Raw genomic sequence first — 27011 nt, 5'->3', positions numbered from 1 at the left:
ATGCTGTCCTCAGGAAAAGCTAAACTGTAACAGGACATGTTTGTTTCACTAGGTATTGCAACTCAGGTGCCGCCTGCGGTGTGATGTGACCTCTTTTGTGTTACATTGATCATTAAAACAATGCACTTCTTGTTGTTTTTCCTGTAAATTATTTAATCTGAACGTCAGTGCATGAAATACGTGCTGACACTGTGTGACAGGATGCTAACAGAGCAGCTAATGAGATGTGTTCTTTGTTGTTAGGCAACTTTGGATGTTGTAATGAACCTTCAGTTTCATTATATTGAGAAACTGTGGCAGTCCTTCTGGAGTCCTAAAACACCACCTAGTGATGGCTCTGCTGCCCTGCCATCCAGGTACACCGTGCTGCTTTGATTATTTCTGAATGATGCTTTTCTTGATGCATTTTGTCTTTTAAAAATGCACGAAGCGATGTCAGCTTCACTGGGCATTTTGAGTGCTTCGTAGGAGTTGGAAATATCTACTTTTGATGGTACTTCTGATGCCTCCTGTACCCTAATCTGAAATACAGGGAGCATCTGGGTGAATGCAAACAGGATGCTGCTTTTGAAAGCATCTCCAACACAGAGGTTTTGGCGACGCCTCGACTGGTTCTCCTGTTTGGGTGCCTGACCAAGTCTGTTCGTGCCTCATGTCTTGAGGGAGATAATGACAAACTGAGCTGCTCTGATCCTGGCTTTGTGCTCCTGTCTGGCTCGTTACTGCCTATTCTTCTTCCTTTATGCACTGGTAGTCTGCTGCCAAGAGACAGCATAAGGGAAATAAGTGAAAATAGAGAGAATTGAAAAGGTGATGGTTTCTCGTTAAGATGTGTATTGAAAGTCTGTGTTGTTCACTCACAGTAATTACATGAGGACTTCAGATACTGATGTTTGATATTCGGAAGAAAAACGATAAAAGTTTGGGTAATAAGGAAATATCCCATAATAATCCCTGGAGTACGGCCCTTTTGCCCTCAGCAGATGTTATCCAGTGAATATTTTGCAGCAGAGAAACACTGTAGCTCTTTGATGGTCTCAGAATCTTTTCCTTAAGGGGTCGTCTACAAGGCATTGGCAGCACAGCACGGAGCTGAGCAAGGTCAGGGCAGACTCAGGCAGCATCTGCACAGGGCCCTGCCTAAACTGGCTCACCTTGGTAGGGCAGTGTGCTCCCATAGCTCTGCACAGCACAGCTATCAATCACAATAGGTAGCACTCTAGCCCCTCTTTTATAAATGTGGATATAAAACCAAGGAGTTCTCCAAGTGCCAAATTGCTTGAAAATGTGATAAAATGAAGAATCTGGTTCAACTCAACAGAAAGTGTAGGTGGTTGACAGCTGATTTTTCCATGTGAGTGTTCTAGGACTACGCCCCTGGATAAAACCTCTCAGGCAGAGGGTGTAAGGACCTCTTTATAGTCCATCAAAGGCTTGGCTTTAATGATTTTGATGTAGTGCATGGGGAAAGTTCCCTGTAAGTTCCCAGTGCAGTGTCTTAATAGCTCTGACTTGCGACTCTGGCAGTGCAGTAAGGCTTCAGTTTTCTCTGCCTGCTGTTTAAACAAATATCTTATGCCTTAATCATGCAAAAAAAAGTTTCCGTGCATCTATAAAGTGAAGTGAATGCAGGCTCATTTGACCTCATTCAGCTGGAGACAATTTGTTCTCATCACAACACCAAGATTTCATTTCACAAAATGAGAGTTTTGTAGCATTTATAGGTGCCAGACACCTCAAAACTGACCGCAGTGTCCATCAGCACTGGCTAACCTGCTCAGACAGCATTTGCTGCAAATATTTGTCAGAGGGGAGAGGGTAAAGGTGTGAAGGGTTTGGGAACAGCTGGAGCTGTAAGGAGGAGCCAGCTGTGCTGTGTTGTAGGACAATTCCAGCTACACATGAAGATGAGCGTGTGTGTGTGTGTGAAGGGAGGCTGAACGTAGAGAAAGCAAAAGGAGGCCAAGCACAGGAAATGCAGGCTTGAGGTGAAACCACAGTCAGAGCTCTGATCCCATGATGGAGAGGTGCTTGCAGAGTCAGAGATTGGTACAAATGATCAGAGATTTCCTTTTGAAAGAAATGTGAGTTGCTTTTTCTGCTGAAAACTGAAATTAGAAATCCAGACGAAGTGTGAAACGCCTGGAAAATCAGCTTCTAATGCTGCTTCCCTTCTCCTGCAGTGAAGAAGAACATGAAGGGACCCTCCCAAAAGACAAGCTGATCACTCTGTGTAAATATGAACCCATCCTCAAGTGGATGAGAAGCTGTGACCACATCCTGTACCAGGCCCTGGTGGAGATCCTCATCCCCGATGTGCTGCGACCGGTGCCCAGTGAGTGTCTGCAGTGAGACCAGGAGGGCACAGGCAGTGCTGCCTCCTGCTCCAGCTCCTTGCTGCGCTGCTCCTGAGTCACCAAATATTTGGAGAACTGCATTTTGTGACTCACACTGTCTGGCTACCACTTGCCACAAAGATTTCCATTGTAAAAGCAGGCTAATATTTTGGGCAAGGACAATATTCCTTCCACAGCAGTGTTCTCTGTAGGCGTAACTTTGTGGCCTTTGGAATTCTCAGGTCTTTTAAAACAGGCTCCATTTCATATCATCACATCTCCTGACTTTGGCTCTAAGTCAAGGTAAAAGCAAAGGCTTAGTGCACAAGCTGTTGTAAGTCCCTGTGAGGTGTTTCCTTGCAGACCGTATCTTGGTTCACACAGGACCATGCTGTCCCCTCCTGCACCTCCTGGAAAAATAGGGTTAACTTTCACTTGGGAGATTACTGATGGGATATGAAGGGTTTTCACTCTGATTTGGCTCCTTACTTTGATGCATCTGTCAGCCTCTCAGGGCTACAACTTAGCCACAAACTGGGCTGAGCAGTGCTGTAAAAACCTGGTCCCACTGATCTGCTTCTGTCAGTCTGTATGCTGGTGCAGACACGTGTCTTTGAAGAGCATGTCTCAGCAATTAGAGAAAGCTAAAATGGGTCACAGAGAAGCTAAGGAGCTGTTTGATTGCATTTTGGGACCTAGCTGACCCAAGATGCTGAACTGAGATCACAGCTGCCAGATCAGTGGCTGTGCCTTCCACAGCAGATGATCCAGAAAGGTGGTGTGTGTGAAAGACAGTGTGGAACAGCCTTTCTAACTCTGCACCTTTCTTTGCAGGCACACTTACACAGGCGATTCGTAACTTTGCCAAGAGTTTGGAAGGGTGGCTGATGAATGCAATGAGTGAATTCCCCCCCCAGATTGTCCAGACAAAGGTAAGTAGAGAAAGCATGATACTGAACAGGGGGTGTGTGCTGTCATTTTCCACGGTGATTGGAAATCACTGCTGGAGTTTGGCTGTGTGTGCTCCAGCCTAACACAGCATGAAGAATAATTCTGAACCAAAATCAGCAAGGAGCAGGGCAAGATCAGGCAGTTCATTTGAGCTGATAATGCTCTGCCTGTTGAGCCATTCCCTTGCCTGAATGGAAAGTACAGGACACTTCAGAGGCTGAATGACACCACAGAGACTGAATATAAGGCTCCTACTGTCTTTCTCCTAACGCCGTGGATTTGTGAAGCCTGTTCCCAGCTCAGTAGATGCTGCAAAAGTGCTTGAGTGCACATTAGGCAGCAGCTTGAGAGGAGCCATGCAGGTTACCCCAGCTAAAAATGTGTGCAGCATTCTTGAGCTCGGCACTGAGAAGAGTTTGCCCCTGAGCCCTGCTGCCCCCTGCTCTCAATCCCCTGCGTGCTCTGCTCTGCTGCAGGTTGCAGTAGTGAGTGCCTTTGCACAGACGTTGCGCAGATACACATCCCTTAACCACCTGGCCCAGGCTGCTCGTGCTGTGCTGCAGAACACTTCCCAGATAAACCAGATGCTCAGCGATCTCAATCGGGTCGACTTTGCCAACGTGCAGGTAACTTACTGCATCTTTTCCTGGGCCTTATTGTCTAGAACTGGGGCTGTCTAGTGAGACTGTCTGCTGGTAACCAGCATGTTATTTCCAATACTAAGAAGTGATTCAGTGAACTATTTAACGTGAGGTTTTGGTGTTATTTTTCAAGGTATATCTGTCATCTCATTGTGCATAGTGGAGAAGGCTCCCATGAACTTCTATAAGGAGTACTGCTAGCAATAGTGATTTTGTTCTAATAGTAATATTGTGCTGTGGTCAGGAGAGATCAAAAGAGGTGTGATTCAGAGCTGGTTTGGAGTCCTCGCCTACTAGAAATGAGGTTGAATTCCTGGGCTGGGGTAACCAGAAACTGAAACAGCAGGCTTTGAGTGACTGTCAGCCCTTCCTCCTGAGCAGGAGCAAGCCTCGTGGGTATGCCAGTGTGAGGAAGGCATGGTGCAAAAGCTGGAGCAGGATTTCAAGCTCACACTGCAGCAGCAGAGCTCCCTGGACCAGTGGGCCAGCTGGCTGGATAATGTTGTTACTCAAGTCCTGAAGCATCACGAGGGCAGTCCCAGCTTCCCCAAGGCAGCTAGGCAGTTCCTGTTGAAATGGTCTTTCTATAGGTATGTTTTCTTCTCATTTTGGTAATATCTCTGCATCTGGCTCAGGGCACGTAAATAACTCCTTGAAAAGGCAAAGCCAACTTCTTTACACCTTTGCACCCACGCAGCTCTGGCTGACTGCTGTTCTGCCCTTGTGCAAAAGAGTGTCCCCACCTGTATCCTTTTGGGATGGAGATAGGATGCCCCACTCACTCATTTCTTCAAGCTCTTGGACACTCTTTGGTTAGAATTAGAAACAAAGCACTCACAGTAGCCTTAGGATCAAGGATTCACACCAGCCATGATGCCAGTGTAAAACACATCCTAACTATTTTCTTTCTGGCCGTTCTCCAGCTCCATGGTGATCCGTGACCTCACCTTGCGCAGCGCTGCCAGCTTTGGTTCCTTCCACCTGATTCGCCTGCTCTATGATGAATACATGTTTTATCTGGTGGAGCATCGTGTTGCCCAGGCAACAGGGGAGACGCCAATCGCTGTAATGGGAGAGGTGAGAATTGTTTATTCCCCTAGAAACAAGCCCAAACCAAGCAGCGTGTAAAGGAGCGCCGTTGGTTCACAAACAGCACTCTGCCCTGAACATGTTTTACAACCATCTTTGCTGAGAGATTTACTGACTTGTTTTGAGTGCCTGGCACAAGGATCCAGCTACCTGAGCATCTTCCCTCCTGTCTCACTAATACTGGGCTGATGGTTTTGGGGCAGTTGGGCATCACTTGGGCTTCAGAGTCCTGGACGAGGAAGGAAATAGACCTACTAACTTCTCTCCATAATCTGATTTTGGTATTCCTGCCATAGCCCCATCCAACACAAAAAGAAAGCCAAAACCAAAATCTCCAGAAGTTATTTTTCCTGCAATTTCCAGTGGTTCTGTGCACATCACTTGTGCAAACCCCAGAGCTGTCTGTACAGTCAGCCACCCTCTCCATTTTTTCTGTGGAAAAATGATGAGAGGCTTTTTTTTCAGTTTTGTGGGTTTTTTAACTACAAATCAGACAGCAAACGTAGTGCCTGGCTTGCAAACAGGACCCGTCCTGCCTAGCTGAAGCCACTTCCAACATTTCATTCTGACATGCCCAAATTTGGAAGGTTCCAGTCAACCTGTGAAAGCAATATAGAAACTGCTGTTAGATTAAAACTGATGCTATTTGCTCCATGAAGCTCATGCTATTTTCCTCCTTCTGTGGAGCTCATGTAGGGCAGTCAGACAAATCAATCACATCCATTTTGCTTTCTCTTCCCCTCCCATTAGACCCATGCTGCTGCATCATGACAGCAGTGTTGTGAATGCACACTATTCCCTGAAACCTCTGTATTTATTGATATTAGAAGAACGTGAAAGAGAGAGGGGACCTTCCAGCAAAACCTAGCTGTGGGAGGCTTTCATCCTTTAGGTTTTGCTTTTCCTTCGTTACACTCTTGCAATATTTCTTTTCTCCAGGAGGAGGCTGATTCTTCCCAGCAAAAGCCAGTGAATTGTGTCCATCTATTCCCACTGCTCACTTTATAATTCCTGCTGTCTTCAATTCTTTCTGCTGCCCAACTTTCTATGACCTTTCAGAATTATGATTATAGTTTTTCAGAGTTTCAGACCCTGTCACAGATGGAGACAATACATCTCCAGAACCAAAGTTGTCACCAGCTCACTGGTTACACTTGGCACTATGGCCTTGAAAGCCAAAGCACTTTCCTGACCTGAACTAAAGGGTAGAGAGTGTGCAGAGGTGGAATGCTGGTAGAGCCCAGCAGGGGTGAAAGCATGTCTGTGCTGCCTGACAGAGGCAGAAGGCTGGAGAACAGGAACCTTTTCTGCTGTCCTTCTCCACTGTCTGGATGAGAGGCAGCACCCTGGCCAGGAGTCTGTGGCAGCAATTGAGAGACAGAACATCTTCTCTTGCCCTTCTCCAGAGCTTGATCCTTCCCTGGCTTTCTGTGTTTTGTATTTTTGCAGAGGTTTAGATGGAAGTGACAAACTTTTCCACAAAATGTGTGGTCAGTTTTGTGTTCTGCTTTTTACCACTGGCGCTGCTGGTGCTCATGGCTTCATCCAACTGCTTGTTAGAATTGCTTGGAGACAGATGCTGGCTCGCAGGTGTGATGCTTTGGCTCTCCATAATCCTCACTCACCTCAAGCCTCCTTTCTCTTTCAGTTTGGTGACCTCACATCCATGTCCCCAACACTGCTGGACAAAGGTATGAAAGCTCTGTGGGGCCAGGATTGAATCACTGCGGGTGGGAGAACCTCGTGCCGGCCTTTCCGTTTCACTCTGGTGGAGAAAAGGACCTCTTATCCCCAGGGACCACCCTGATGCTGAGCCTTTCCCTTTGCAGACCCCATCAGTGAGCTGGGCAGCGAAGTGGACACGGATTCCCGGAGCGCGGGGGAGCCGCTCGTGAAGCGAGAACGCAGCGACACGGGGCACTCACTGCAGGAGATCTGACAGGGGGATGTGGCTGTTCTCCAGCTGGATGGAGACATCTGGAGCCAGGTTTGGCAGCCTCGAGCCTGAGTCTCCCCACGTCTGTGCTATTAGTGCCTCTTAGTTTCTCTCTCTGTTTACCGCTGTTTGAGGAAGGGCTGCGGGCGGTGAGCCCGGATGGGGGGCAGAAGGAGGCTCTGCCTGCACCCAGCTCTCTGCCAGCAGCTGAGTAGAGGGTGAAGGACAAAGTCTGCTGAAGGGAGGTTGAAGCATCTGACTGACTGTGCCTGGCAGGAGAGGCTGTGCCCCACTGAACGATGGGGCAAAGGAGGCTTTCTCTTTCAGGGAAGGTAATTTGGATTTTTTCCCCACTTCTCAGACTTCACTGTGATACAGACTTGAACCAATCAGTGCCCAAGAGGAAGGAAAAATGCCTGACCCTTCTCCTACAGCCTTTTAAGATGCACTGTCCTGGCTCTGACTTTGCCAAATCATTTGTGCTGGGCTGTGGTACCGTGCACCTCTTGAACCTGTCTGGGGCTGCGCTCCGAGCCGGTCCCCCCAAGTGGCACTCATACATGCCCTGGGACGTGGGATGAGCCCTCCCTGCTGCCCTCACGTCCTGCCAGCCACGTGTTCCATCTGCAAGCGATCCTGGGATGCTGTCAAACCGACCCAAGATACCAAAGGACTCCGAGGACGCAACAGCTGGACACCAAGCTGGCTCTGATGCCCATGTCTGCGGGGTGGGATGTTCCCGTCCTCTCCAGGGTGCCCACACAGAGGGCTTGATCTCACACCCTGGGTTCCAGCAGGTTCAGTAGAATTCCAGCTCGACGTCCTGCGAAAACACCGCCGTGCCCCTACACAGGGTGCATCCAGAGCATGGGGGAGGGTGTGCGACCGCAGTGCCTTAGGACAGGCTGGCAGACCTGCTTCTCCACTCCTGCTCCAACCCCGGCCCTGCAGCAGCGAGGGGCTCCCTGTGGCCGTGGCTGGCATCGCGCTCAGCACTGCGGGGACGTTTCCCTGCTGTGCCATCGCTGTGGGGCTGAGCCAAGGCAGCTCTGCGCGGCTGCAGGCAGTGGGGGGTCTGTTGTCAAGCCAACTGCAAAAAGCAAACCCCGAGGCAAATCTTTCTGTGAATAAAGGCTGTGTCATAAATAGCTTTTATTATAATTATTTCTAATGATGTTTTATATGGTATGTTTGATGTGAGCTTTTCCAGGGGCCTCGTGTACATTTGCATATCAGAGTATATTCTATCCAAATATAATATTTACTCATTCAGAGTGTGGTACTAAGGTAGCTGTGACACTTTAAAAGAAATGGAAAGTAAAAAGAAAGCGTGTACAGTGTACATCTTTCCCTCTTACTGTTCCGTGCTGGTGTCTGTTAGAGTGGTGTCTGTCTGTTAACGTCTCCTATCACAGTAGGAAGAGACAAATGAGAAGGCTGGATTTATCTGTAAATAATGACAGTGATTACTCCCTGGGTCAGCATTGCCCCTCACATCCTGCTAATATGAGATGATGGTCAAAAAATAACCGAGCAACCAAGTCTTAAATTCCCCTGCTCCCACAGAGTGTGATGCTAACTTCAGCTGCTGCATTGGCCCTCTGGACCAGACCCAACCACCTCCTGCTCCCCACGGCCAGCTGAGATGCTCTGGAGCTGTGCAGCACCAAAAGACGAATCTGGATCACCCCCTCAAGTCCACATGCACAAAATTCCCAGCTAAACCCGAATAGCAATAAATGTATATCAAATGCTCAGGCCTGCACCATAGTTGTTGTGGTCCCATTTCTTTAATCGTTGAGAGGAGGTGGCAGATTTGCAGGGCTGGGGGGGAGATGCAAATCTGTCCCTGGGAGGGGGGAAGGGGGGGTGGACACCAGACGAAGCAGCCGCAGGGAACCCCAGCGATTGGGACGTCCCAGAGGTGGTTTGGCAGGGCTGCTGCCTGTGACTCGTGGCAGGAGGGCAGGGTTTGGGCTGGCAGTGAGGCGCAGTCTGGGCATTCACACTGGCTTCTCTTCCCATCCCACAGCCATCAGCTGAACCCCATGGGCTGAAGGTCATCTTTTGTCCCCACAACAGATGGGCAGCCCCCACCAAGGGCTTAAGCCATAGGATATTTCATCCCCATTCTCCTCCCTTGTCCCTTACTGAGGCCATGGGCCGTCTGCCCCCCAGTGTCGTCCCCCCGGCGGGTGCCTGCCCTGAGCTTTTCCTCTGTTTTTAGGACTCTTGTTTTCTCCCATCAGGATGTGGGTGTGCAGGATTAAGGGCTTTGCTGTCACCCTGACAGCACAAGGAGATGAAATGCTGCCTGCCACCAAAGCCTCCTCATGTGAATGTCACTGCCCCTGTGCAAGGCAGGGAAACTGAGGCAGAGATGCCCCTGGCAGCAACATCCTGCAGCCTGGCCCAGCCCAGCACCTGCAGCCAGGGCTCAGCTGGGGCTGCTTAACCCATTGATTCGCTCCAGCTGGAGCTGGTGGGGCTTGGGGCAGGGCTCAGCACTGGGCCCCTTCTGGGCTCTTATAAACCAGCAGCCTGAGAGCCCTTAAGGCTTTTTCTCCCTTTTTCTTTTCCCCCTTACTTTCAGGAGCCTTAGTTTGGAGGTGGGCGGGTTGGGCTCTGCTCCCTGCAGCTCTAGGATGTAGTGCCAGGATTTCCCACGCTTCCCAGTGCTGCCACACAGGTAAGGGCACAGCCTCTGCTCTCCCATCCCTGTTCTGGGGCTGCTGCTGGGAGCTCTGGGGCTGCTGGAGCCTCCCAGCACAGCTCTTGTCCCACACGATGTCCCAGATGAAGGATCATGGCATCGCGTAGCTCCGTGGTGGCCCTGGGGCTCAGTTCCCAGCCCAGCTGCAGCACCCAGTCTGTGCAAAGAAATTCCTTCCCTGGGCTGCACCTCCCGTCGCAGAGCTGCCTGCTCAGCCAAGACAGCTTCTTCAGGAGCTCCAATAGGTACGTGGCTGTGCGTGGGGCTGAGCGCTTGTCTTGCTTTGTGCCAATCTCTGAGCCCCTATAGCCAGGTCACACCAACCTGGGGCTTACGGCATCTCTCCCCCCACCCCTCTGCTATTGGGGCTGGGCAGCCCTGCACATCTGAAGGCTGCCGACTCATTCCTGCGTCCCTGCTGCTCTCCCAGGAGTTTCTGTGGTACGAGTGATGCTGCGGGTTCAGAACTGTTCGACTGCAGCTACTCCATCCCTGACCCGCAGCTGATCCGCAGGATTGTGTCCCAGGTGGAGTTCTACCTCTCTGATGAGAATCTGGCCAAGGACGCCTTCCTCCTGAAGCACGTCCAGAAGAACAAGTTGGGCTTTGTCAGCATCAAGCTGCTGACATCCTTCAAGAAGGTGGGAGGATTTGGTGCCTGCTGGGCAGGAGGGGGCTTCTGTGGGGTGGGTGAAGCAGGGAAGGGAAGCCTGTGTGAGGAGGTGTGGGTCAGAGTCACAGAATGGTTTGAGTTGGAAGAGACTCTTAAAGGTTGCCTGGTTCCACTCTCCTATGGTGAACGGAGACACCCACAGCTCTGCCAGGTGCTCAGAGTCCCATCCTCTGATCTTGAATATATCTAGGGATAGGACACCCACCCACCTCTCCGCTCTTCCAGCCCTTGGATCGTTTTTGTGACCCTCCTTTGGATGCATCCCAACAGCTCCATCCTTTTGTCCCCCACCTTGTCCTAACATTGGGGGGAGGGGGTTTGAAAACCTTGCACTTGGCTTTGTTGACTCTCATGTGGTTTCCCTGGCCCCACTGCTCAGCCTGTCCAGGTCTCTCTGGATGCCATCTCATCCCTCAGGGGTGTCACAGCACCACACAGCTCTGTGCCATCCGATGGTCATCTCCATGGTCTTTAGGGGCTTTCTCCTGCAGACCCCGATGGAGTTCAGGTGAACACTGTGCTGCTGTTGGAGCATCCAGAGGAGGGTCATAAAACTGATCCCCAGGATGGAAGACCAGCAAGGTGGTGGGCGCTGCATCCCTTGGAGACCACCGAGGTGAGGCAACAATGCTCCGAGCACCTGATGGAGCTGGAGGGCCCTAAGGAGGGATGGGAGCCTTGCCCAAGTTGGCTCACTGCAGCGAGTTGAACCAGATGGTCTTCAAAGGTCCCTTCTGACTCAATGATCCCGCGACTGCCTTGAGGTGAGGCTGTGCCTGCACCATGGCTCTGGGCAGGGGCTCAGTGTCCCTCTCCCCATAGGTGAAGTACCTCACCCGAGACTGGCGCCTCACGCTCTACGCCCTGCGCTTCTCCGAGCTGCTGGAAGTCAACCAGGAGGGCACCAAAGTGCGGCGTCGCATCCCCATCCCTGACTCCATCCTCAACGTCCCTCCCACCAAACTCCTGCTGGCCTGGGACCCGCTGCCCCCAGAGCCGGGCACGCCTCCGCCGCTGCAGAGGAACTTCATTGAAACCATCACGCAGATGTTCAGCCCCTTTGGAGCCATCGCCTCCATCCGCATCCTCCGGCCGGGCCGTAAGCTGCCGTCGGACATGAGGAAATACGCAGCGCGTTTCCCGGAGCTGCTGAGCCACTGCTGTGCGCTGGTGGAGTACGAGAGCCTGGAGAGCGCGCGCAGGGCCTGCGAGGAGCTGGGCCAGCCCTGCTCCCGTGGCATCTGTGTGGTGAGGCTCTCGGGGAAGGGATCCAAGAAGAGGAGTGGGGCTGAGCAGGAGGAGCTGGTGGAGGCGCGAGCCAAAGCCTTTCCCTGCTCTGCTGGGGATTCGCTGTTCTGCAGCTCCTCGGAGTCGGATGTGGCCTCACCGCAGCTCCTCTCGGCACACGCTTGGCCCCATGGCCACAGCTTCCAGCCCAGCTCCTTCAGCAGCACCTTCTCTGGGTCGCTCCTGGCCAGCATGGCCTTCCCTCCGCTCACTGCAGAGTTGGGTCTCAGCCTCAGTGCCACCCCCAAGAGCCCCGATTTGGGCTGGGGGAGCACGTGGGCCCCGTGGCACAGCAGCAATGCCCACAGCCCCTCTGTGGATGCCACCTCCCCTCCCAGAACCCCCCTGGCTGTGAAGCCCAAATCCTGCGTGCTGCGCCTGCCCCACGGGCCCGATGGCACCAAAGGCTTCTACAACAGCATTGGGAGAGGGAAGTTTGTCCTCGAGCACTAAGGCTCCTTTACGTTTGGGTTATGGGATTATTTTTTTTTTTTTAATTATTTTTTATTTTCTTTTTCTTTTTTTTTTCTTGAGCAGAACATCTCTTTGTGGCCCATAGAGGCACCGCCGCTGCGTGTGGTTCTGTTTTGGAGTGAGGATGCTCAGGGAAGGGTGGCGCCCAAAGCTTTTCCCAATGCCTGAGCCATCCTCACTGCCCGTGCTGGGGTCTGTGCTCAGGTGATGGTCACTGGTTCTGCCCCATTGCTCCCCCACGCCCTGGGGCTGCTGATGGGGAAACCCAGAGCTTGAGCGTGGCGGGATGGTGGCACCATGGCCTGAAGGTGCTGTGTTGGCTGCACTGGTATGAAGTTGAGGAGCTCAGATGTGGAATGCTCAATAAAGACAGGTGACATTTCCAGGCACTTTCTGGCTATGAGAGTGACGTTATTTTTCCTCTAGTATTATGGCTTTATGCTGGGCAGATGAGGGGAGTGGGGGTACTGTCCCACCAGCAGCTTCCTCCCTTACTCCCCTCTGGGTTATTTGGGGTTATTTTGCTGCAGCAGGGAGGGCAAGCCAGGCTCTGGAGTGGGCCCTTAAGATGGGTGTAAATAAGGGCTTCACTACTCAGACCCTATTGTCGTGTCTGTCTGTCCCCCCCGCTTTGGACCTCCCATTCTCCCTCCCCCCGTTGGAGGACCCTGTCCCCCCTCCCTCCCCCCCTCCGTTGGAGGACCCTGTCCACCCCCGCCCCGTTCCCCTTCCCTTGGAGGACCCTGTTCCTCCCTCCCACCCTCCCCTTGGAGGTGATTCCATCTGCCTTTGGGATGAAGGCACAGTGAACTCCCTCTGCCCTTGGCCTGGGTTTCACTGTAGGGCTGGGGGTGCTGTGTGTAGGCAATGCTTCTGCCTCAGCCTTCCCCCCCCCCCCCCCCCAAGGTCTGTTCCAGCCCCCACCAAGACATGGAGATGTTCTGAACAAACAATCTTTAATAGATAACAAGAAAAAAGTTGTATAACACCACCCTTCTCCCTCCCCCCTCCCAATCCCATCACAAGGCCTCTAACCCTGCTCTCCCACCCCACTGCTGCAGGTGGAGGCTCTCTATTTGCGGCCCTTTCTCAGCAAGAAGCTGTTTCGTCGCTTTTTCCCCCTCTTTTCCAGCTTGGCTTTGGGCTGCAACTCATCGCCCTGCGGTGGTGACAGCAGCAGAGCTGGTGGTGTCAGATCCTGCTGCATCTCCTGGGTGCTCATCTGGACGCTGTCGAGCTGCTCCACGCTCAGCATTATGCTGGAGGCTTCAGGGATGCTGTAGTCAGAGGACAGCATCTCTTCGGGCAGCGAGAGCGATCTCATGTCGTGACTGGAGATGATATCGTCGAGGTCAGCGAGATCCCCGAGGTCTTCGAGCATAGGGACGCTGCTGGGGTTGTCTTGGTTGACCACCTCCATCTCAGGGGAGCAGTTGAAGAGCCTCACGGCCTCCTCCAGCAGCACCTCGTCGGGCAGCTCGATGTCTAAGCTCTCCAGGTTGGCCCCCATCTCTTGAGGGTCGGGGGTGGTGGAGGTGCCCATTGGGGTGTCACTATCGAGCGGGACGATGCCATCAGAGGGCACAGCAGGGCTGCCACTCGGAGGTGCCTCCGAGATCCTCAGCTGCTGGATCTGCCCCTCCAGCTGCTGGAAGTCAGGGACCGACGGCAGCAGCGGGGTCACGGCGCCACCCTGCTGTTTGTAGGGCACAAACGGCTGCGGTGGGGCCGGGGGGGTCACCCAGCTCTGCGGAGCCCCGGGGGCGACGTTGGGCAACGAAGCGGAGCCCAGGGGGTTGGCCGGTGGCGGCGCGGTGGTGGTCGCCCACTCAAAGTGAAAGACACGGGGGTCGAAGTAGCAGCCGCACGGAGCCATCCACAGCCCTGCAGGGGAGAAGGGGAGTTGGGGACGGGGCTCCTCGGGACCCCCCGAGAGCTCCCATGGCGGATGGGGGATGTCTCACCTGGCGGGGGACCGCGGGGCGCGCCGGGTGCCACCAGCGTCCCTATAGCCGGAGGTGCGAGGAGGGGCTGCTCCATCGCAGGAGGCTGGCAGGGTTTGGCTGAGCCTGGAAGAGGTGAGAAAACGCCATCAGTCCCCTCCCAAACCGACGGGAGGAGCCCGGGGTGGGCGGGCCGGGAAGGGAGCGGGGCGCGTGGAGAGGCCGGGGTTGGTCCTCACCTACGAGGCTGAAGAGCTCGGGAAGGATGAGCGGCGGAGCCGGGGGGCCCTGGGGGCCACGAGAGGAGCGCAAGGCGGCAGCCAACTCCATGCGCTGCTGTCCGCTAGCGGGTCCAACCGACTCTGCTGTGTTTGGGGTCTCCCAACGGGAATTGCCAGGGGTCCCAGCGTTCTATCCCCGCCCACCGCCCCCTCCTCATCTCGTCTTAAAGGGAGAGGAAGGGTTAACGGGGGCTGCTGTGACCCCACAGCTGTGGGTCTTTATGGGGTGGCGATGGGGCAGGGCTCGTTGGCCCCATTGCAGCCCAGGAGCCGTTTTGTGGCTGTGGGCTGTCAGCGCCGGGGCATCCCATGTGGCCAGCGCAGGGATGTGGGTGCTCAGGGCTGGATGTGGAGCCCCATAAGGATGAAAGTGGAACCCCGTAGGGCTGTGTGTGCTTAGGGGTGGACGTGGAGCCCCGTTTGGGGGTCCTGTTGTGTTTGGAGATGCTCTCTGCCTGGCACAACGAGGCTCTGGCTCTGGATGCCTGACTGCCGTGACTGACTTCGTGATTTACTGCAGTGACTTTTGGTGCAACCCTCAGCATCGCAGCATCGTTCTGCCTTGGCAAACTGCCTGGGGGGCTGCGCCGTGGGCCATCCATCCTCTCCCTTTCTCCCTGCCCTTGAACCCACTGCCCCAAAACACATCTGCTCCCCACGTGCTCCCAGATCAAGGCACCTCACAAGCAAGCCTGGGCTGAAACTTGCACAGCTTTGAACAGCGATTTTTGGAGATCCCCTTCTGCACCCTGCTCTGCAGGTGGAACCACAGGCAGCAGGGACTGAGTGCTGCAAACCCCAGCTGAGACCTGCCTGGACTCATTGGTGGTGGAATGACGGCAGGCAGCGTGTGAACATGTGAGCATTGCTCAGCTGCACCAAAAGCCCCTCTGCTGCTGGAGGAGCTCATTCAGACAGCAGCTGCTCTTTGAGCAGGGAAGGAACGCCCGCTGCTGCGGTGCGGCTCTACCCAACCTCAGCTGCTGTGGTTGCAAACCCCTTTTGTACCCAATGGAATATTTTGGAGGGGATGAAGCTGATTCAGCCCAGCTGACTCAGGGATGTGAGCTGTCTGCCTCGTGGCTGCACTCGTGGAGTCTTTGAGATACAGAGCAGCTGCATCTGTGACTGCTGCCTGTTCTCAGCAGCCTTCACTGCTGTGCTCGAGTGACACGGGCACAGAAAAAGCCCTCGAGGCAGCCAAGGGAAGGTCACTGTGCTGTCACCAGGCCTGCTTTCATTCACCCTTCTCTTTAAGCAGAGCTCGTGATGGAAAAACAGCTGCTTTGCATCCCCCCTTCCAGCACAGCCCTTGAAGGGGCCGTGTGACATCCAGCAGATGACAGCAGCCCCTGTGAGCTCCCCAAAAGGGACAGGATTCTGTACAACATCAGATGGTGGGAGGGTGAGGGTGGATGCACTCTCCAGGACCCCCAGGGATTGGGTCCCTACACCTCACCCTCCCACAGGCAGGATTTGCCCCTGACCCAGGCTATCCCCATAGGAACAGAGTGCCACAATGGGAACAGCAGGGTTGAGCGGTGGTTGTGACGGGTAACGATGCTCAAGGTAAGAAAGCAACCGCGCTTCTAAAAACATAAAAGTTTATTTTGCTTCTGCGTGCAGCTGAGCAACGCGCGCCATCCTGCTGCCTCCCCTGCACTCGATGCTGCAGGAAAGGGCTGCACTGCTCCTATCTGTAGGAATTGGCCTTGTGCTTGGGCAGGAAGGTGAAGTTGGTGGGTACAGGTCCCAGGAGCAGCTCGCTGAAGGGAAATAGAAGAGGTTTGTGTTCAGTGCGGAGCCACTGCCACCCCCACCTGCTGCACGGCACCGGGGCTCTGCTCAGATGGACCCAAAGCTTTCACCTTCCCACATGGCCCCCAACTGGCTCTAGAGCTGAGCTTGAGCCCTGAACCACAGCGGTAGGAGCACAGACTCTGGCTCTTGGCACAGCGCTCACTGCTGGGAAGTCACTGAGGGTCAATGCCAAAATGGGATTCTAAGTTTGGTGACCTGAATACCAGCTTCATTGCTGGCACCCGCATGTCTAAAATCAGCACAAGCCTCTGAGAGCTCCTCCCAACCTCTTGCTGTGCTTGTGCAGAGCCAAAACCCCGTTAGTGCCAAAGAGTATTAAGGCTGGATCCTAAAATGATGTAAGCCAGTGCTATTGCGACTGATCCTCGCTTAAGACTTCAACTATTTCACACTTGGGAACCCACGCTGGATTTCCAGCGCAGAGTAATTTTCTTTACAGTCCAGGAGGCTTCGTGTATTTCCTGGATGCTGGTTCAATACAGCACCACTAAAACTTTCCATAAGACATGTCAGCAGAGTATCCCAGCAGGGCACATTGCTGCGTAATGAGAAGCTGCGATGGTGAGAGCAGAGCAGAGCATGCCTGGCAGCCCCCTCGGCTGCTTCACATCTCCTTACAATAAGCTTTAATGAATAAACCTAATTGGACTGGAAATTGAATTTTTATGGCTACGAATCTCTCTTAGAAGGTGCTGCAAAGAGCAGTGGTCACAGAGCTTTGCACAGCCCCACGTGGGCAGGTTCTGCTCGAAAAACCAACAATTAAAAATCCCAATCAAAACTTGACGTGCTCATAACTTGCTTTCAGGCAGCCGTTCCCAGCACTACGTGGATGAGGATTAGCAAAAACCAGAGAAGCTCGTGGCTGTGCTCTATTTTTGTTAATCTCCGTTTCCATGACACAAGGAACAGCAGCTGGCTGTGCTGCACCAGTTCTCATTTTAGCTGCCTTGGAAGTGAAGCCGCTTCCCAGCCATCGCCTGTAGGCTTGTAGGAGTGGGGAGAAGCAGTTGTGTCTGCGTTTTGTTGCACAAGCTCAGAATCAGATGCTGAGGAATGGGGGGGTCGCACTCGGTTCCCTCCAGCTGGGGAAGCTGCCCTGCTGCTGGGCTGAGCAGAGCTGTGTGCAAAGTGCTGACAGCCCCAGCGCCCCATCGCTGCGCTGCCTCCTCTCAGCTCCTGCCTGTCCCAGGATGAGCAGTGTGTCAGGAGAGAGGTCAGCCAGCCGAGGTCTGCATGGCTGTGCACGACCTCCTGAGGCAGAGGGAGGGAACGAGAGCCCTTCTGTGGCGACTCCAAGCTGGGTTCAAACCTCCAAGTGAAAAACTGCCTGAGCCCATGCTTTGTTACCTGATTTTAATCCAATCATCCACGTTTTGGCTTGCCATCAGTGTCTCCAGATAGTCTCTCCCTATGTAGTAAGGCGGCCGCTCGTTGATCTTCTGAGGCAGGCGCTCCAATAACCCGACTGGAATATACCTGCAGCAAAGCACAAACACTATGGGCACTGCGTGCTGCTGCTCAAGGAGGTGGGCCTGCTGTGGGGACAGTCCTCCAACCCGGGCACAATTACCTGCACAGGAACGAGAGCCATTCCAGCAGAAACTTCCTGGTCTTCTCCACACCCTGAGTATCTGACCCCCAGTGCTCCAGGCCGTAGTTGGTGAAGTCTTTGAGGATATCAAATCTCTCACTGGAGGAAATGTCCCAGTGTCTCTGCTCCTTGATTTCAGTGAAAAGCCACGGTTTGATGAGTGCCCCCCTGCAGCCCAATAAAACGTGCATCACCACTCCTGCGACTGATGCTTCAGAGAGGACTAAAATGGTTTCCAGCTCTCATCTGCCAGCCCAGCGCTGCTTGAGAAGCTTTCAGCCACTGTAAGCTCCCACAGACACACACTGTCCCAAGTTTCAAAGAGTAATTTCATTCAGAGGAAGCTCTTCTCATATTTAGAGTTGGTTTAGGGATTTCTGTTATTTTTTTCCCTTTTTTCCTACTTTTTTCCCCTGCACCAATAGGCTCAGAGGCAAAGGGGGAAATGCAGCCACTTGCCTTGCAATCATAATTCCTGAGACCCCGGTCTGCATGGCTTGATCAGCATCTTCGTAAGACAAAATATCACCGTTTCCTGTGCAGAAGGGAGGGAGAAGCCAGAGGTCAAAGTGATGCAGCAGGGCAAGTCAGAATGAGCTAATCCAGGCATGGGATAAAATTCAAGAAGGACACAGGGTCATATCTAGAGATCCTCAGGAATGTTTCTGATTAACGTTCCCATCACGACGAGGAGGAGAGCCTTCTCCTCTCTCTCCTTCTCTCAACTCCTACCCTGAAGGTTTAGCTGGGATTCTCTGTGCCGTGCTGCCTACCAACAGAAAGCACCTGCTGCAACCAAGGTGCTCTGCGTGCTGCCCTCCGTCCTGCTCTGCTCCACGCTCACCACGCCAGGCCTCAATCAAACAGGCAGAACTGAGCTGCACAAGACTTCGTGGAGAAGGGCCAGGGATAATCCAAGCTTTCCCCCAGACTGGATGTATCTGGGGGCTGTATTTTCCCCTACTCTTTTTCTTTTTAATGTTTTTCAAACTGCATCCCGAAACACCTACCAAAAAGAGGCATGGGGCTTGCTATTTTAGCACATTCTGCTATGTAGTCCCAGTCAGCAACTCTTGTGTACCTCTGCTCCCTGGACCGGCCGTGCAGCTGCAGAAAGAAGTCACAGTGAGACCTCACTGAGCACCAGAAAGGAGGCAGAACAGCACAGGAGCACTGCAGGAGCGTGCTTTGACAAGGCAATGCCACCAGGCTGGGGTAAAGGATCCTAATGGGTGCCCAGCTGCTAACAAAGCAGGCTGCAGGGGTGGTCTGCAACGCTGAGAGATGCTGGATGCTTTTCTGAGTAACGTTTGGGCTATTTGCAAGGCAGAGCAGGAAGTGACTGCAGGCAGTGAAAGGGAATATTCATGTGGGCAGGAACTACTCATCCCCATGCAAATGATTAGCCAGCCCTGATATAATGAAGCTCATCTGAATGAAGCCTCTGTTCCAAAGCCACCTCCTTTTGTAACGGATACAAGCTTCAGGAGCAGCGAGGACAATGTTCTAAATATAAAAGCATCACAATTTGTCTCTCTTTTTAGGATCAAGCACCAGAAGATAGCACACAGATAGCCAGAGGTGTCTGAAAGAGCTACTGAGCTCTGGGCAGGGGGTGAGGGTCACACTGGGCTGACATGCAAGCAGAGCTCCCTGGACAGCAGCCAACCATTTGAAGCCCCAGCACCATTGCAAGTATCCCAGTACCGTGACCATGGATGCTCCCCACTCCCGGATCTTGGGGATTATTTTATGGGCCATGTTCATCTTTTCTTGCACCCCTGTCCGTATCTTCACAGTCAGTGGGACGTCCAGCACCTGCAGGGAGGGCAGAGTGAGGCTGGAGAAGCAGTTCAGCTCCACCTGCTGCACTCCTGCTGGCAGCCCCGTGGTTGGACTCACCGAGTTCATCCCTCGGACAATCTGCTCAAATTTGTTAGATCGAGTCATCAGAGCACAGCCTCCACCCTGGGGAAAGAAAGGTGCCACAATCAAGACTTCCTGCTCCCTTGCATAGAAAAGAGCAGCCCTCTATTCACAGAAAAGCAGCTAAAACTCCACGACTTCCCAGACTTGGTGTGGTTTTTTGTGTTAAAACATTCCCTTTCTCCTTTTTCCCTCCCCACTTCAGCCTGCTGTTGAAGTCTAGTGTCCATAAACGACCTGGTAACTCTGGATCAAACTGACAGGGGCAGATCAGGGAGCAGGAAACGATGCAAACGACGAACATCTACGCACAGAAACAAGGCATGCTGCAAACATCTCCTTACCTTCTTGTAGACCAGGTCGATAGGACAGCCAACATTGATGTCTACAAAGTCCACATCAATCGTTTGGTTCAGGAGCTCTGCACATTTGGTCATCGTGTCTGGAAATGCTCCCTCCAGCTACCAAAGGGCGACAGTTTGCATGAGCTCAAGCAGCAGCTTTTTGCCTCAGAAATGAGTTTAATTTGGCTGCACTCACCTGCACCCCAAAAATATCCTCGGTGTGGTGTCGTTTGAGGAGAGCCCACTCGGAGGACTGGCCCTGAAGCAGGTTTGTGCACACAGCCATCTCTCCACAGGTGACATCTGCCCCAAAGCGTTTGCAGATCCTTCTGAAAGGGAGGTTACCACACTGAAAGACAGCAGACAGGTCGTTTGTGGGGAGATGAGCTCTGTTCCAAACGTGGCAATGGCAAATTTTGACCAAAGGACAGAACTGCCTACTTACTGTGGTCAGTGGGGCCAAGTAGAGCTTGCCTTGGATTTCCAACTGGAAAACAACCAGGGATGGAGGAGCATGTTAGCAGAGCTGAACCGGCAGCGGTAAAACACGAGGAGATCCCAGTTAGCCACTTTATCACCTGTCTTGAGAAAACTCAGTGGGAAACCCAGGAAATCACTGTTATTTGTTTAAGAACCTCAACAGCTCCCTGACACTGTATCATTTAATTGCTCCATCTGTTTTCACTGCTCAGCTTGGAGAAAACTCAGTTAAAGGTGTAGCAGGATGTAAGACTGGCTTAAGAGGTCAGGAGGAGGCAGTGCTCAGCCTCCCCTCAGGAGAGCACTGCACAGTACAGCCACATCGACCAGCCCCAGCCTCGTTTCTCCTTGCAGATCATTTCTACCCGCACTGACAGCTCAGCTCCTCATTTCCCTCACGTGCAAAAGGCTGAAGCTCCTCTTAGCTCCCACTCCTTCAATAACACCACTGGCTTCCAACAGCTCACCCGCCTGCATCCTTCCCCTCTCATGACAGTAACGTGGTCCCCATGCAGCTCAGCCCCCTCCCTGCCTGTCACCCAGCTAAGAAGTCTCTTCTGTCTTCCCAGGAGACACAGGCAGCAGCCCTTGACCAAACTCTCACTGCTCACCTTCTTCTTCTCACATGACCTCAGCTTTACAATGTCTTCATCTGTCACTGGACCTGCTGTTTTGGTGGGGCACCCCCCCCTGCTTTCTATGGGCTGAGGACTCTGCACGGGAGCTGGTTTGGAATCTCCTCCCTCAGGTAGCACAGGACATTGTGAGGGGTCTCCCAGGCCATCCTCAGGCGTCGTGCAGTTGGACACCTCCTCACCCTCTGCAGAGCACCCCGGGGCTTTGCCTCCTTTCCTATCATCGTGGTGGGGCTTGGCCAGGCTGCAGAGATACTCATCAGCTTTCTTAAAGGTAAATTTCTTCTTGCGCAGCTGGTGCTGGAGGTCCTTGGAGAGGTTGTTCCTCACCAGCCATTTCCCCTCCCATTGCTTGGCCAGCTCCGTGTTGACCACGTTCTGGTATCCATCCCCAAGGTGGGCCTTGGCAAAGCGACAAGTGATGCCGTAAGGACACTTGCCAAAGGTTTCAAACAGCACGCAGCTGGGCCCCAGGTCGGCTGGTTTTGCTGCCATGTACTCGCCGACATCGTGAAGGAAGCGGCACCGTGGGCCAAAGTAGCATTTGTCTGCACAGCCCTTCAAAGGAGAAAGGAGAGATTAAAGCTCTGCCCTCTGCTTCCAGTTGTGGGCATATCTGTACTACCGAGGTGAGCCTGAAGAGGGGAAAAAACCACACCGAGCACCCATCACTCCCTAAATGACTTTGGCCATGCCACAAAGCATGAAGCCAAGTGCCAGTGCTGGGGGGCACTGAACACCTGAGGGGCTGTTTTAGCCCTGTGGACTCAGGAAAGCTGGTGCTTTGCTTGCCCTGGTCAGCCTCACCCTACTACATGCTCCCCAAGCAGCCAACAGAGGCAGTTCTGCCAGCACAGCCCTGTGCCCTCAGCTCCCTCCTTCTGGGAGGGATCTTTGTCTTCAGTCACTCTGGGATGTGCTTCCCTAAGCTAAAAAACAAAGAAACCCACCGAGAGCAAAGCAAGGCATCACACCGCACGTCACACCTGCGTGACTGATGGACATAACCGGCTCTTCTCATAGTGGTTGGGCTTCATGCAGGGTCTGCTCTTGTTCTGCCCTCGGGCTCGTTTGCGCTCCACAGGCTCCTTCTCTCCGTCTTCGGGCTCCTTCTCCCCATCCCTGGACTCCTTCTCCCCGTCCTTGGGCTCCCCTGGGCTTTCTCCATCCTGGCCCTGCACATCCAACCTCCCCCGCTTGGCAGGGGGCTCGCTCTGCTCGCTGCTGGCCTCCTTCTCCTCCTCACTGTCACCTTCTTGGCCACCAAGCTCTCCGTTGGCCCTCAGGTAGGCATGGAACTGCTCTTTGGAGGTGACAAACCTGCAGAACAACCATGAAGCTGTGAAGAACTGCACTGCCAGCAGCACAGGGCTGTGAAGTGCCCCCACCTCCATCCTCGTCCCCAACTCCATCCCCATCCTTGACCTCATTCCTGCTCCCAGTTCCACTCCCATCCCTAACTTCATGTCACACAGAATGGCCGGGGTTGGAAGGGACCCCAAGGGCCGTGAATCTCCAACCCCCACCACACACAGGGCCACCAACCTCCACATTTCTCAGCAGCCCAGGCTGCCCAGGGCCCCATCCAACCTGGCCTTGAACACCTCCAGGGATGGACGGGGCATCACAGCCTCTCTGGGCAGCTGTTCCAGCACCTCACCACTCTCACAGCACAGAACTTCCCCTCATCCAACCTCAATCTGCCCTTCCTCAATTCAAACCATTTCCCCTTGTCCTGCTGTCATCTCCCCTTTCAAAGAGTTGATTCCCCTCCTGTTTGCAGGCTCCCTTTAGGCACTGCAGGCTGCAATGAGGTCACCCTGCAGCCTTCTTTTCTCCATGCTGAACAAGCCCAGCTCCCTCAGCCTGTCTTCGTAGTGGAGGGGCTGCAAACCCCTGCTCATCACTGTGGCTCCTCCAGACCCTCTCCATCAGCTCCCTGTCCTTCTTGTACTGGGGGCTCCAGATCTGGACACAATGCTGCAGACGGGGCCTCACAAGAGCAGAGGGGGACGATCGCCTCCCTGTCCCTGCTGCCACCCCTCTGCTGATGGAGCCCAGGATCCCGTTTGCTTTCCAAGCTGCAATCACACCCTGCTGCCTCACGTTCAGCGTTTCACCTCTCAGGACCCCCAGGTCCTTCCCTGCAGGGCTGCTCTGCAGTCTGTACAAACACCTGGGATTCCTTCAGCCCAAAACTCCGTCTCCATCCGCACCCCCTTCCCCAACCTCACTCCCATCCCCTTTCCAATCCCAATCCCCACCCCGCAGTACCCCAGGATGAGGCCCTGTTATCCCCACTGCCCTCCTGCAGGCCGCAGCCCCTCAGCGAGCATCGGCAGCTCCCCCAGCCGCACCCCGGGACCAGGCCGGCCCCTCAGCCGCCGCAGGGAGAGCTCCGTGCGATGGCCGATGTCTCACGGAGCGGACAGGAGCTCACGCTTGGCCTCGAAGCCGGCACTCACCGCTCCCGGACCGGCGCCACTCCCGCCGCCGCCATTGCTGCCGCACGCGGCGATGACGTCACTCACGCGACGGGGGCGGGAGGCGCGTGCTGGGCGGCTATAAAAGGGCGGGCGGAAGGCGGGTAGCGGCAGAGCGGCGGGTGGTGTGGGCTGGAGTGGGTGGGTGTTTTACGTACGGCCGTATTGAGGCGCTCGGTTAGGTTCTGTGAGGGGTTGCGGCGTTGCTGGGGGCTGCGAAAGTCGGCGAGACCTCTCAGCTCTGCCCTCTGTAACGAGAAGGGCCGCCCCAGCCCTGGATGAGGGAGCCCGGCCTGCAGCCTTTAAGCCCTCGCCCTTCCCCCGGCTCCGTGGCGGCCCGGGCTGAGGCAGCAGAGCTGCTCCGTGCCTCGGAGCCGGGCTGGAGGTGGCCGGGGTTGGGAGGTGCTCCTGTGGCCTCATCGCGTCCTGTGGGGCCTTGCTGTGAGAGGAGCTCCTGGCCATGGGTTCTGCCTGTTGGTAGAACAGCTGAGGCCCTGCAGAGCTGTGGGGTGCTTGGATGGAGTGGCTGTGGGGCTTTGTTGCTTCTTTGTTTTCCTATGCCAGGCAGCCCAAACAGAGGGTGTGAGTGCTCACGGTGCACAGAGCCGTTGCTGCGCCGTGCTGCCGTGCTGCCCATCCTGTGAGCAGCCTGCTTGTAGCTGCTCTGGTGGTTTCCTTGCAGCGCTGCCCAGCTCCCACCCAGCTGACACACGCACAAATGTTTTATGTGCCCGGTGCTGATGGGGAGAATCAGCCTGTGCTCTGTGCAGCAGGCGGAGGAGTGTGACAGAGCCACCACTGGGGTTATCCACCATAGCACCACAGCCCTGCGGTGCTGCCATGCATTCCTGCAATTGAGCTGAGGAGGCTGTTCCCAGCTGGTGCTTCTGAGGCTGCCCCGAGTGCATTCCAGGCCTCGTGTTTGGTCTATAGGTTGAATTTAGGGCTGCGAGATAAATCACGGCGTTGAGTTCTTTGGCTGCATGTCTGTGACCTTTGCATCCCGTGTAGCTGCTGAATTTCTTATGTGTTTGCAGCACTCGTTGCAGCCTCCTTCCTGGTCTGTGTGCCAGAAGCATTGCATAGTGAGACTTAAACGAGCAATACCTTGTGGTAAAGGACTTTGTGCCTCCTGGAGTGGTGAAACCTCTGGAGGACGTTTCCTTTCCATCTCAGGCTCTCATCCCTTCCTTACTGCTACACTCTCACCTGTGCAGTGTATTATTTAACTGATGCTTGATCCTGGCTGCTGAGAAGGCTGGCTAAATGAAGGCAGACCCATTTCCTCTTTCTTTCCTCTCCTCTGGAACGTGCTTTCAGTCTTCTGCTGGAGCACAGGTACCAATAAAACAGAAAGAGGAGGAAGGTGCCCTGCGGTTTGCCGTTAGGGGCTGCTAGAAGCTGGTGATGAGCAGCTGCTCCTGCAGTGTCACGGAATCCCTGCAGTGTGTGTGTGCTTATGGGCACAGCAGGGCGGTGTGTGTATGTGGGGGATGGAGGTAGGGTTGCACGTGGGGCTTTAATTTTGGTGCTTTCCTCCTTTCTGCTGCCTTCGCGCGGTTCTCTCCAGATGCTCCATCAGAAATGTCTTCTGGGAGGAGCTGGGAGCCTGGCAGGGTGCTTCTGCTCCTGCCAAGGGTGGGCAGGTTGTGTGATTGAGGCAAGCTGCTGCGAGAAGAGCTTTTGGCTGATTGGATATTAATTAGTTTTGGAGAGAAATATGAGGAATGTTAAAATACTATTTTAAGCTTCAGCTTGGCTGAGGGAAGGAAGGAAGGAAATGAGGCCGTGGGGATTAATGAAGTGATTTCACTGATGTTTTTGTGGGGCAGTTAGCCTGAAGTCAGAGCGCTTTTGACTTGCAGTACTTGGCTGAGGTCAGGCTTTCACATCTAATCTCCTCTCAGGACACTGGTGGGTTTATGAGGCTCAGCCTTAGGCAAGCTTTCTGGTGGTGAGAGAGGAGCACGAAGCTTCCAGTACTGGAGCTCTGCAGGTGCTGTGGGCTGTGCAGCAGCACTGTTGCTTATGCACAATGCAATGGGGACTTGGGCTGCAGGTAAGGGTTGCTGGAGAGTCTCTGCTCAGAGCAGGGATGTGCTTCTCCTGCTGGCTGGCTGCTTCGGTTCTTACTGTGACCTGGTTGAGCTGAGGCTGACAGTGGGGTGGGGAAAGGGGTGGTTTGGAAGCCTGAGCTGCGCTGCTTCTGTGGGTGAGCAAGTGCTCCGTCTTTCAGAGCCAGGCTTAGCATCCGTCAGCAGCACTAAAGCAGCTTTGGAGAGAGCCAATACCCAACAGCACACTGCAAAAGGCCACGGGGGGGGGAGGGGAGGAAAGGAAAGGTTGATTGCAGGAAAGTGTGATACATATACAGGAGCAACCAAGTCAGAAAAAGTTCAGCTCCTTCAACGTCCAAGTAAAACAAGATGCGTGCATTAACAAAACTACACCTTCCACGGGCTGCTGCACAAAAGTCGGATGTGTTGAGCCCCTGGTTCTGGCTACTACACCCAGGCGTGAGCTGAAAAATGAGGTTCTGTGGCTGCCCTGAAAGGTCGCCTCTGCAGCTGCAGCGGGTGAGAGTGGGGATAGAAGTTTGCACCGGTCACATTTGTTTGGATGCCTTTCGTAGCAGCACTGTAATATTCTGACAGCCCGCGCTGGTTAATCATGTACGTGGGCAAATGTCACGGAAGGCAGGTGTGAGATTTGCTGCTTGTGTACGAGCCGGGCAGCCAGAGCTGGAAGTGAGCCACTGGGTCCTATCCGTCTTTGGGTTGAGGCAGAACCCATTCCTCATGTCTATTGCCTCCTCTTTTATCCGGCCTTGTTTTCAAAGCTCGGTGCAGTAGAGCTTCCAGCCTTCTGCAAAGCAGTCTATTCCCATTGCTCATAAATCTACTGTCAGGAAGCTGTTTCCAAGATTAAAGCTTAAACGTTTCCCCTCTCTGGTTTCATCCCCCATCTTCCCTTCTTCCCAATCACCAGCTCTCACTCTCCTCGCAGTGCTGGGCACTTCCCAAGGGCGGACGTGGGGAGATCAATGCCCCCAAGGAGACCTGCATTGGATGCTGTGGAAATGGGATGTGCTCCTCAAGTGGTTGTGATTGGCACAGCCAGGCTTTGGGCAGACAGCTGCCTAATGGCATTTGGCAAAGTCTGTTTTGTCGTGGTTCCCCCTCGGCTGCTTTACGAGCTGCTCGGAGCGCTGACTTAGCGTTTGGCCCACAGATAGGAGTTGTTAAAGGTCGTTGCTTGGGCAAGGCCCGTGTGGTTTTGGGATGGGCTGTCAATCCTCTGGAAGGAGGTTGGAGTTTGGGGTCCGTTGAGGAGGTTGTGCTGCTGTGATGAGGGCTCTCCAGGGGGAGGAAGTGCAGTAATGAACCAAAATGGAGAGTCTGGGG

General features: G+C 53.9%; 4 protein-coding genes across 12 annotated transcripts in view; 2 read left to right on the top strand and 2 right to left on the bottom strand.

The window, feature by feature from the left end:
• The window catches only part of RFX2 (regulatory factor X2), a 55023-nt gene extending 46305 nt beyond the window's left edge, over positions 1 to 8718 (top strand). For 6 of the 7 annotated variants that reach the window (XM_052702659.1, XM_052702655.1, XM_052702653.1 and 3 more), the window contains 8 exons: positions 244 to 356; positions 2184 to 2335; positions 3171 to 3268; positions 3764 to 3913; positions 4310 to 4518; positions 4852 to 5005; positions 6666 to 6708; positions 6847 to 8718. In XM_052702659.1, the coding sequence (XP_052558619.1) occupies positions 244 to 356; positions 2184 to 2335; positions 3171 to 3268; positions 3764 to 3913; positions 4310 to 4518; positions 4852 to 5005; positions 6666 to 6708; positions 6847 to 6956 (1029 nt within the window). In that variant the 3' untranslated portion in view covers positions 6957 to 8718. The remainder of the gene's footprint in view (positions 1 to 243; positions 357 to 2183; positions 2336 to 3170; positions 3269 to 3763; positions 3914 to 4309; positions 4519 to 4851; positions 5006 to 6665; positions 6709 to 6846) is intronic. The other variant, XM_052702654.1, reaches the window with a different exon arrangement.
• Positions 8719 to 9495: 777 nt separating this feature from the next.
• LOC128090397 (la-related protein 6-like) lies at positions 9496 to 12489 on the top strand. The gene is made up of 4 exons (XM_052702693.1): positions 9496 to 9642; positions 9750 to 9911; positions 10097 to 10307; positions 11162 to 12489. The coding sequence occupies exons 2-4, from the start codon at positions 9760 to 9762 to the stop codon at positions 12077 to 12079; spliced, it is 1281 nt and encodes a 426-aa protein (XP_052558653.1). The 5' UTR covers positions 9496 to 9642; positions 9750 to 9759; the 3' UTR covers positions 12080 to 12489.
• Positions 12490 to 12907: 418 nt separating this feature from the next.
• PRR22 (proline rich 22) lies at positions 12908 to 15787 on the bottom strand. Its single transcript, XM_052702675.1, has 3 exons — positions 14283 to 15787; positions 14065 to 14169; positions 12908 to 13984 (listed from the first exon to the last, which is right to left on the bottom strand). Exons 1-3 carry the CDS (start codon positions 14371 to 14373, stop codon positions 13173 to 13175), a joined length of 1008 nt encoding a protein of 335 aa, XP_052558635.1. The 5' UTR covers positions 14374 to 15787; the 3' UTR covers positions 12908 to 13172.
• A 124-nt stretch (positions 15788 to 15911) lies between these two features.
• DUS3L (dihydrouridine synthase 3 like) lies at positions 15912 to 23650 on the bottom strand. 3 transcript variants are annotated; one of them, XM_052702674.1, is made up of 13 exons: positions 23590 to 23650; positions 22111 to 22444; positions 21101 to 21682; positions 20455 to 20496; positions 20206 to 20358; positions 20010 to 20126; positions 19642 to 19707; positions 19447 to 19557; positions 18750 to 18846; positions 18199 to 18274; positions 17719 to 17907; positions 17496 to 17624; positions 15912 to 16090 (listed from the first exon to the last, which is right to left on the bottom strand). In XM_052702674.1, the coding sequence occupies exons 1-13, from the start codon at positions 23622 to 23624 to the stop codon at positions 16018 to 16020; spliced, it is 2004 nt and encodes a 667-aa protein (XP_052558634.1). In that variant the 5' UTR covers positions 23625 to 23650; the 3' UTR covers positions 15912 to 16017. The 3 variants fall into 3 exon arrangements, 2 of the variants coding, with proteins under 2 accessions (XP_052558634.1, XP_052558633.1); XR_008210931.1 differs by having other exon boundaries at positions 17719 to 17867; positions 19447 to 19707; XM_052702673.1 differs by having other exon boundaries at positions 17496 to 17643; positions 17719 to 17867; positions 19447 to 19707.
• Between the last annotated feature and the right edge of the window lie 3361 nt (positions 23651 to 27011).

Source organism: Tympanuchus pallidicinctus, unplaced genomic scaffold (assembly GCF_026119805.1).
Source record: "Tympanuchus pallidicinctus isolate F22 unplaced genomic scaffold, pur_lepc_1.0 scaffold46, whole genome shotgun sequence".
In the NCBI taxonomy this organism is placed as follows: domain Eukaryota; kingdom Metazoa; phylum Chordata; class Aves; order Galliformes; family Phasianidae; genus Tympanuchus; species Tympanuchus pallidicinctus.
The sequence above is the reverse complement of the archived record's forward strand: the minus strand, read 5'-3'. Positions and strand labels throughout refer to the sequence as shown.